Raw genomic sequence first — 10,524 nt, 5'->3', positions numbered from 1 at the left:
TAGCGAGTTGGGCCAAATATATCAGTGTGCACCATTCTGATAAATTTGGCACAGTTTCTGCCTGTAAAGTCTATTTATTCTGTCTACCTTTACAACACTATTAATCTGCCCCATTGTCTTGGCTGGAATTACACGCATCGATTTCTATTGAGCTTTTGGGTGGCCTGTGAGCCATTCCGCAGACCTGAAGTGTAAAGCATGACAGATGCCCAGATGTACCTTTCCAATTTTAAGCCCACTATGGTGTCAGTAGATCAGAGCGCTCATACCTCTTGGGCTGGGTTTACACACTGTATTTTTAGCTAAAACCAGGAGTGGGTCCAAAGCACAGACGGTGCAAATCTTTCCATTATATATTTTCCTTGTATTGGTCTTACTCCTGGTTTTGGCTACATATAACCAAAAGTGTGTGTGTGTGTGTGTGTGTGTGTGTGAACCCAGCCTTAGATTTCTAATATAAAACATTCACTAGTGCCTGTTTAAGTTCAGCTTCAAAGAAAAGTGTCCGCCCATTGAAGTGTGGGCTAAAGAAAATAGAGTGCTACATAGTGTAATATGTTAAAGATTTGGTTAAGTCATGCTAACCTTGTGGAGTTGTTCTAAGAGCACAGCACCTGTTGCAGACATATAGTATGTGATCTGCTCTTACCTCCAGACACCAGGTACTCGAGGCCCATCAGAAGAAAAGCTGAGGACTCCAGAAGTATTGTTGTAAAGTATTAATCATACTGCTGGTAAGAATGGATGACTTTGTGTTTTTTGTTTGTTTTATTGACTTTTTTTATTTTAGTTTAATAGGAAGTTACTTGCCTTGAAGCGACTAGTCTAGTCCTGGAACAGGTTGGCTGGTTGTACACATTTAAATCTAACAGTCAATACTTACCAATAGTGTGCTGCCTTCGCAATGTATTTTACATGCTTGGCACTCAGCAGGGTCTGTTCCTTTAAGACCCTCCATTTTCTTGAAGCCTAGAGGCGGGCCTTCTCTCTAAAGCATAGGACTAGCTCCGGCATGTCTCATTCATTCCAGCTCCAGCCACCACAGTGACCAGATCCACAGGACTTCTTAAAGCTAATACAGCCTGCAAATCTGATAAATACCAAAGCCTGTGAGTAAGGAATTGTTAGTTATCTTGTGTAGAGAGATGCTCGGCATTTGTAGATAGAGAATGTGTTTTCAGTGTGTAGTAAGTGAGCACATGTTAGACCATATCTATGTATTAGCTATACATAATGTAAGGCACTTGAATAGCCATGCTTATATTTGTCTTTCATATGTTTGTTTTACAGTTTTACCGCGCACTTTCATTATATCTCAGTAAAGATTACATCAGTTAAGCAAACCAGCGTGTCTTTCCTTGAGATTCGGTATAAACTTGATGTGAAGCTGTGTCCACGAGACAGCGGAGACATTATAGTAAAAAGGCTTTTAAAACGTTATCAGAAGCAGTTAATCAGCTTTGAATCGTCCGCAGCAGTAAAAAAGACTCATAAATCCTGTGCCCTGCAGTCTGTGTCGGAGTAAGGGCGCGAAGCACTAGAAAGTGAAACTAATTCTCTCACGTGCTATAACACCGCTGTGCTGTGTCCAGTCATCATCATTATCTACGCTGCCAGCTAAATCAAGATGCAGAACCCAGAGAACAGCACTCTGACAGTTAACCCTCAATGCTCCTATAAAGAGGAAGACACCTTGCCAAGAAGTAGATCTAGGTGCACAACATTGTCTAGAGCGTCCAGTCAAACAAATCTAACTTCGGTTAGCGCCGATGCATCAAGATTTAAACGCCATAGTTCTAGACACTCAAGCACCACCAACCTGTCATCCGCTAGCGCCATAGCAACTAAGGCAAGAGCGAAAGCAGAGGCAGCTTGTGCAATGGCGTCCTATGCAAAGCAGGAAGCTGAATTGATGAAAGAACAAGCTGAAGTGCAAGCATCTTTACACTTACTGCAACAGCAGAAAAACGCTGCAGCAGCCTTAGCCGAGGCAGAAGTTCTCACAAGGGCTGCCGAAGCTCAGTTCGCTGACATAGAAACCCAGATGTCACCCCTCAGCGCAAGCCAACGTACCCGTGAGTACATACAGTCACAAGCAACCATGTACACTGACCAGCAGTTCAATTATGCACCAAGACCATCAATAAGCAACTTTGATACTATGCAACACTGCAAGACTGAATTAGAACCTCAGGGTAGGAAGTCAAGTGGTTGCATGCTCAGAGACCAATCTGCCAACCTGACAAGAGTGCAAACGGATGCTGATGTACTCCCTCCTCAAGCAAATACAAGTCTGGATTATAGCAGAAAGACTTACAACAGAGGAGAACAAAGCAGACTTAGTCAAGTACCTCATCAGCCTTACCAGTCGCAGCCATACCCTGAGTTTACACCCAGGAAGTATTCACCAGATGCAGCAAGAGCTACAGAGGTAGCAAGATTCCTGATGCGCCGTGAGATAGTGAGCGCTGGTCTCATGAAATTCGATGACCGTCCAGAAAACTACTGGGCCTGGAAGTCATCTTTCCTAAGCGGTACCCAAGACTTAGATCTGACAGACAGAGAAAAGCTTGATCTGCTCGTCAAATGGCTAGGAACAGAGTCCACTGAGCAAGCCCAAAGAATCAGATCAGTACATGTTCATGACGCAGCAGCAGGACTTGCAATGGTGTGGAGGAGACTAGAACACTGCTATGGGTCACCTGAAGTGATTGAAGATGCTCTTCTGAAGAGGATAGAAAACTATCCAAGAATGACAAACAAAGACAATCAAAAGCTGAGAGGGTTTGGGGACCTACTCTTAGAAATAGAAGCCGCTAAGTCTAGTGGATATCTGCCAGGTCTCTCATACTTAGATACAGCACGTGGAGTTGATCCCATAATCGAGAAACTTCCTTTCAACTTGCAAGAAAGGTGGGTCACTCAAGCATCAAGATACAAGAAAGATCATCGAGTCGCATTTCCACCATTTGCCTTCCTTGCTGAATTCATCGTAGACCAAGCTGAAACACGCAATGATCCAAGCTTTGCTTTCCTGAACAAGAGAACTGCAAGCTCCCCAAAGGTAGAGCAAAAACATCCAACGCCTTACAAAGAACGCAGAGCAACAGTTTCTGTACGGAAGACAGAAGTCTCGCCTGAGTCTGCAGTCAATCAGGAAGACAACACAAGTAAGAAAGTTGAGGAGCCAGACAAAATATGTCTCATCCACAACAAGCCTCATCCACTAAGAAAATGTCGCAGTTTCAGAAGTAAGACGTTAGAAGAGCGCAAAGCTTACCTTAAAGACAATCACATTTGTTTCAGATGTTGCGCTTCAATTCAGCATCTTGCAAAAGACTGTACAAAAACAATAAAATGCACAGAGTGCAACAGTGACAAACACCTGTCAGCACTGCACCCAGGACCATCACCATGGAAACAAGAAGTTCCAGCAACTCAAGAAGATCATGGTGGGGAGCAAGGCGAGAGTACAACGCCAGCAGTAACCTCAAAGTGTACTGAGATCTGTACAGAGCAGGGCCGCCCCAGATCATGTTCCAAGATATGCTTAGTCAAGGTGTATCCTGCAGGCTTCAGAGAAAAAGCAATCAAGATGTACACAGTCTTGGATGAACAGAGTAACAGATCTCTGGCAAAAACAGAGTTCTTTGACCTCTTCGGTGACAAAGGAAGTCCAACTCCATACACCCTGAAGACTTGTTCTGGAGTTGTAGAGACAACAGGGAGAAGAGCAAACAACTACATCATTGAGTCATTAGATGGAAAGACAAAGGTGACTCTTCCTACCCTCATAGAATGTGATGAGATACCAGACGACAGGTCAGAGATCCCCACACCTGAAGTTGCTCGTCATCACCCCCATCTGGTGCGAATAGCAGACCAGATACCAGCACTAGATCCAGATGCTGCAATCATCCTTCTACTTGGGAGAGATATCCTCAGACTGCACAAAGTCAGAGAACAGTACAATGGGCCACACAATGCACCATTTGCACAACGCCTTGATCTCGGATGGGTCATCGTTGGAGAAGTATGTCTAGACGGACTCCACAAACCAGAAAAGGTAAATGTCTACAGAACACATCTGTTACAGAATGGTCGTACATCTTGTCTTTGCCCATGTACCAACAGTCTACACATTAAAGAGAGACTTGTAAACCCAACACATCATCGGAGTATCCAGAGGTGCATGGAAGACTTAGCCTCAACTGGAGATACAGATGAACTGGGCTGTAAGGTGTTTGAAAGAACACGAGATGACGACAAGCTAGCACCCTCGGTGGAAGATACTCTCTTCCTTGAGATTATGGACAGAGAAGTCTTCAGAGACAAATCAGGCAGCTGGGTAGCCCCTCTACCCTTCCGGTCACCACGCCATCGCCTTCCTGACAACAAGGTACAAGCAGAGAAACGCTTCACCTCGTTGCAGCACATGCTACAAAGAAAGCCAAATATGAAGAAACACTTCCAAGCCTTCATGCAGAAGATCTTTGATAACGATCAAGCTGAAAAGGCACCACCACTACAAGAGAACCAAGAACACTGGTACTTACCAATATTTGGGGTGTACCATCCTCAGAAACCAGGCCAGATACGCGTAGTATTTGACTCTAGTGCGAAACACCAAGGCATCTCACTAAATGATGTCCTTCTCAGCGGACCTGACCTGAACAACACACTCCTTGGAGTACTCATCAGGTTCAGAAAAGAACTCGTAGCAGTGACAGCAGACGTACAACAGATGTTCTACTGTTTCCTTGTTCGTGAAGATCACAGAGACTACTTAAGGTTCCTGTGGTATGCAGACAATGACTTTAACAAAGAAATCACAGAGTACAGGATGAAGGTACATGTGTTTGGAAACAGCCCTTCTCCAGCTGTAGCTATCTACAACCTGAGACGAGCAGCACAGCAAGGTGAAAGACATGGTCAAGAAGCCACACAGTTCGTCATGAAGAACTTCTACGTAGATGATGGACTTGCTTCTTTCTCCAGCAACGAAGAAGCTATCAACGTCCTGAAAAGTACAAGAGAAATGTTGGCAGAATCCAACATAAGACTGAACAAGGTAGCTTCCAACAGCAACAGAGTCATGGAAGCATTTCCAATGGAAGACCGTGCTAAAGACCTCAAAGACTTGGATCTAGGAACAGAATCACCACCCTTGCAAAGAAGTCTTGGGATTAGTTGGGACCTGAAGACTGACAGTTTCACCTTCAGGGTCTCCAGAGAAGAGAAGCCATTCACAAAAAGAGGTGTCCTATCTACAGTCAACAGTCTTTACGACCCCCTGGGGTTCGTAGCACCCATCATCATGCAAGGTAAAGCTCTTTTGAGACAGATCACTACTGAGCAAGAACAAAGTGACTGGGACATACCTCTACCTGAAGAGAAGGAAATGCAGTGGAAGTTGTGGAAAGACTCATTGTTAGAGCTTGAACAACTCAACATCCCTAGACCATACGTATCTGTTTCCTTGTCTGCTACAAAGAGAAGAGAAATATGCATATTCTCTGACGCCTCCACTATGGCTATCGCATCTGTCGCCTACCTTAGGGTAATAGACACTGAGGGACAAAGCCATGTCGGGTTCCTCATGGGAAAATCTAAGCTGGCTCCCAGACCGTCTCACACTGTCCCACGTCTAGAACTTTGTGCTGCTGTCTTAGCTGTAGAGATGGCAGACATGATTACAACAGAACTGGACATCGAGATCCATACAATTAACTTTTATACAGACAGCAAGATTGTGTTAGGATATATTCACAATGCTTCAAGAAGATTTTATACATACGTGGCCAACAGAGTGACACGTATCAGAAAGTCTACAAGTCCAGAACAGTGGCATCACATCAGCACAGACAAGAACCCAGCTGATCATGGGACGAGACTAGTGCCAGCCGCTGCGCTCAAGCAAACTAACTGGTTCGTAGGTCCATCCTTTCTTCGTAAACCAGAAACCAAAGAAACTACTCAGGTAGAGACCTTTCAGCTCATAGAACCAGATCAAGACAAAGAGGTAAGACCTCAAGTGACAGTTTGTAGGACTATAGTTACAAGAGACAGTCTGGGCGCTCATAGATTTGAAAGGTTTTCCAGCTGGAAGTCGCTGACCCGTGCAATCGGAAAACTTAAGGTCACGATCATCAGATGCATCCAGCAGGAAGTCTTTAAAGAAGAAATCCAAGGCCTTCTGAAAACGGAAGAGATTTCTCAACACAATTCGCTCAAGGACTTGTACACCAAGCAAAGGAAACAAGTTCAAAGTCTTGCGGACATTTTCTGGAAGAGGTGGAGACAGGAATACCTGGTGATATTCCAGCCACGCAAGAAATGGCAAGATGACAAGCCCAATTTACAAGTTGGAGACTTTGTCCTACTGAAAGACTCTCAGGCCCACAGGAACGAGTGGCCTATTGGACTCATTGTGGGGACTGATCCTAGTAGTGATGCTAGAGTTAGAAAGGTTGAAGTTAGGATTGTTAGACAGGGCATTCCCAAAGTGTATGCAAGGCCAATTTCTGAAGTAGTTTTACTTCTGTCCAAGGGTTAGTGGCATAACAAAAAGTATGCCAGGTGGGGAGTGTGCTGCCTTCGCAATGTATTTTACATGCTTGGCACTCAGCAGGGTCTGTTCCTTTAAGACCCTCCATTTTCTTGAAGCCTAGAGGCGGGCCTTCTCTCTAAAGCATAGGACTAGCTCCGGCATGTCTCATTCATTCCAGCTCCAGCCACCACAGTGACCAGATCCACAGGACTTCTTAAAGCTAATACAGCCTGCAAATCTGATAAATACCAAAGCCTGTGAGTAAGGAATTGTTAGTTATCTTGTGTAGAGAGATGCTCGGCATTTGTAGATAGAGAATGTGTTTTCAGTGTGTAGTAAGTGAGCACATGTTAGACCATATCTATGTATTAGCTATACATAATGTAAGGCACTTGAATAGCCATGCTTATATTTGTCTTTCATATGTTTGTTTTACAGTTTTACCGCGCACTTTCATTATATCTCAGTAAAGATTACATCAGTTAAGCAAACCAGCGTGTCTTTCCTTGAGATTCGGTATAAACTTGATGTGAAGCTGTGTCCACGAGACAGCGGAGACATTATAAATAGTGTGACGTGGAGTTGCCTACAGCAGGGAAGTCCCAACTTTTCCTGTGTTCACTTGTCATGGGCATCTTAGCATTGTGTTCAAACATTAGGATTGGAGAGTAGTTTTACCAAAAAATGATTACTACCCTTGATCCTGTTCAATGGAGGTGCAGTAAGGCACTGTATTTCCACTAAGGCTTCTGAAGGTCTCCAAAATGTAGTGAGACTATCTAGTTTTTTTGTGACAAATTTTTTATTTTTGTGTAGTTTTAGAAGGCTGTACAGGGAGTTTCATTCAGGGATTCTTCTATTGTCTATGCTGTAACTCAGATTTTATACAGTGCATAACGTCACCCACACTAACATTCTGGGAGAAGCCAATAGTGCAAGTGACTGATTTCCCTCATCTTTACCATTCGTTTTTTTTTTTTTCAGTTCCTGAAATACGCCTGAATGTTTGATTTACTGGAGGTCTAGACTACCACTTTACAAAAGTTAGAAGAAAACTGAGTAGTACTATGGAGAGTCATGCACTTCAGTAAGACAAAGTTTCCACTTGTTTGTTTGGGGGCAAAAAAGCCAGAAAAAATGCCACCAACTGCCACTGAATTTCCCTCCATTTTGGCATTTTTTATTTATTTTTTTTCTGGCATTTTTACCTTTGTGTGGAAATTGCCATTTTTTTTTTAAATCCTTTTGGCAGTTTTTCACAAAGGCAGCTTTTTCAATTTCGTTAGATACCACAAAAAATGCAGAAGAGGGCTCAAGGAAGGGGAAAAAAAAAAAAAAAACTTTTCTTATGTACATATGACTGCATTTAACTTTTTATTTTTGTTTCAGGTACAGGGAACATTAATACTATTATGTCCTTACATATAATCATTATCTTTCCTTTAGTCCTTTTATTGTCCAGTCCGAATCCCTCCCTATTGCCAGTCTCCCGTCTCAACCAGAATTCCTGCATCCTGATTCAATAAATGAATAATGACATGTAAAAAATAGGGAAAAAATGTATGACAATTGTACAAATTTTTTTTTTTTTTGGAAGAACTTAAACAATAAAAATTTTATATACAACCACCCGCAACACTATACCCTAGGTTCACAATCCCAGAACACAGAATTAAACATTAATAACATAAAATACACATCTTTAATCATTTATTCATATATAAATTTCATATATGATCTTACCCCTTTTTCATTCTTGCTCCCCACCAGCTCTTTGATTGCCCGGCCCTGCTCGCAAAAACACTTAACTTCCACCTACACAAAAATGTATTTTCTACATACAGAATTAGTTCCTTAACTACTGATGATTATTATTATTTTTTTTTTTAAGTACCAAACCAAATTATCCTATGCCTATGTACAACCCTTTTTTATAATGTGTGAAGTACAAAAAAGCCAATGCAAAACCCACATGGCCCTTTTTTATTTTCCACTCCCATAGACCTCTATGATAGAAAAAAGCCAAGATTTTGCTGAAAAAAAGCCATAGTCTCAACATACTGGCGTTTATGAAAAACCGTCAAACCAAAAAAAAGCCAAGTGGATATAGCCTTTTGCAATTCCCTAACATCAGGCTGCAGCGTCTTTGCCCAGAAAACGTCATGCTGCCAGCCTGGTTTAGATTTGTTTTGTAGGAATGTCCCAAAAAAAATAAAAGTGGAAGCTTAAAGGGGTATTCCAGGAATTTTTATTTGACTATACTACAGGGGCTGTAAAGTTAGTGTAGTTCATAATAGTGTCTGTACCTGTGTGTGACGGTTTTCTCACAATTATGTGATTTTCACCCCAATATTTATTTTTTAACCGCATACAAAATTACTGTTGTCTCAGATTTTTCCCAGGTTGCAATGTGGCCAAGCCCTGACCTCGCTAGTCAGCTGATGACAGGGAGCCTGTCTGCTTCAATGGGTGGAGTGATCGCTTGGTGGGAGAGATCAATCTGCGACTAATGCGACAGCTGTAGGCACCCTGATTGAAAACCACAGGTCTTTTGAATGGATACAGTTCAAATATAGTTTGTTAGGTCTTAGTGACAACCAACATGAATGTTGTCACAATTGTGAAAAAATGGCTGACTGAATATAAAAATTAAAAGTTCAGTTGATGGAAAAATCTTATTTGGAGTGGAAAGGATGTAAAATCTACAGCCTGCTCAATGTGAGCGGTCAAGAGGAAAAATGACAAAAGGCGCTACACTGATTAACAAGACGGGGATTCATTATGAGCTAAGATGGGCCATCTATAGAGCCTGCAGGAGGCCATCTCCGCCACATCATCCTCTTGTGGATCTTAGATTAACCGGCAATGAGTTTGAGTCATGTTTCTTTAGTGATGACTTTGCACACAAATAAAAGGAATGAGGTCATGGCTAGTTATAAAAACGGAAATAGTGGCTGTAAAGATTCCAATTAGTGTCATGTCACTTTGGTAAAACTGTTATACCTAATTGAACAGATTAGTAGGGCTTGAAAAACAATGGATAAAGACTGATTCTCAGAAGCCTTCTTAAACTTCTCGGTTATGTTGGATGCTTTTTTTAAAAAAAATTCAAATGTGTTAATTTTATTTGAAGGCGGGTGAGCAATTGTGAAGGATGTGACTGACCTCTAGCACCCCAAATTATTAGCTGTTGGAAGGGATCAATTTGCTTTTTAATCAATGTTCACAAGTTGACATACTTCTAGCGGTGATGCAAGGTACTGCAGCCTTCTGCTCACTTAAATGGGACAATACTGCAGTACCTTGCACTCTACACAAATTGTATTATGTTTGTCATTACAAGCCAATGTAAAACTTAAAGTGGACCTGTATGCAGGTTTTTAGGATATAAAGGGCATGGCTGTCCATATAGGTTTTTACAAACTGCCATACACTGTACAGGCAAATGTATAAAGCCCTATCCAGAGTCAATATATTTGAAATTTGGGTCAGGAAAGTGGTAAAACAGAAACTTGCCTTTATCCCATCCCCACTGGTGGTGGTGACACAGAGCTCCAGTCCTTGCTGTGCAGTACAGGGACGTGATGTTATAGGGCCCACTTATCGGTGGGCACAGAAGCACCGCATCTAGGGCAGAATACTGTGGCATGCATAGGCATCCTATGGCAGCCCATGGAGTTTTCATTATTCCATATTACATAAATGTAGCCACTAGTGCTGCAGTACAATATGTGCTGGGGGAAAGTTACATGATTATAAAGAATATTGCTTTAGATACAAAAGAGAAATAAACATCATTTGACTGTTAATGGTTAAGATTCTGCTTTGTATAACTTGTTTTAGGCAGTTGTATACTGTATATATGTCAACATTCTGTACATGAAGAGCTGCCGTTTACCTTGATGGCACTCTTGTGTTTTGAAGGCTGCGCTTTAACTTTTTGTTGAACTGATATAATAAGCCTATGGGAAATG

The 10,524-nt window shown here is 42.1% G+C and overlaps 1 protein-coding gene across 2 annotated transcripts; it reads left to right on the top strand.

The window, feature by feature from the left end:
* The first annotated feature begins 899 nt into the window (after nt 1-899).
* Nucleotides 900-7,115, top strand: LOC130358595 (uncharacterized). Of its 2 annotated transcripts, none has more exons than XR_008889581.1 (2): nt 900-6,807; nt 6,989-7,115. XR_008889581.1 is itself a non-coding variant. In XM_056562056.1 (2 exons), the coding sequence occupies exon 2, from the start codon at nt 1,628-1,630 to the stop codon at nt 6,554-6,556; it is 4,929 nt and encodes a 1,642-aa protein (XP_056418031.1). In that variant the 5' UTR covers nt 900-1,109; nt 1,291-1,627; the 3' UTR covers nt 6,557-6,962. The 2 variants fall into 2 exon arrangements, 1 of the variants encoding a protein (XP_056418031.1); XM_056562056.1 differs by lacking the exon at nt 6,989-7,115 and having other exon boundaries at nt 900-1,109; nt 1,291-6,962.
* The last annotated feature ends 3,409 nt before the right edge of the window (nt 7,116-10,524 follow it).

This window comes from Hyla sarda, chromosome 2, assembly GCF_029499605.1.
Source record: "Hyla sarda isolate aHylSar1 chromosome 2, aHylSar1.hap1, whole genome shotgun sequence".
NCBI classification, from domain to species: Eukaryota; Metazoa; Chordata; class Amphibia; order Anura; family Hylidae; genus Hyla; species Hyla sarda.
This window is presented reverse-complemented; position numbering and strand designations above follow the sequence as displayed.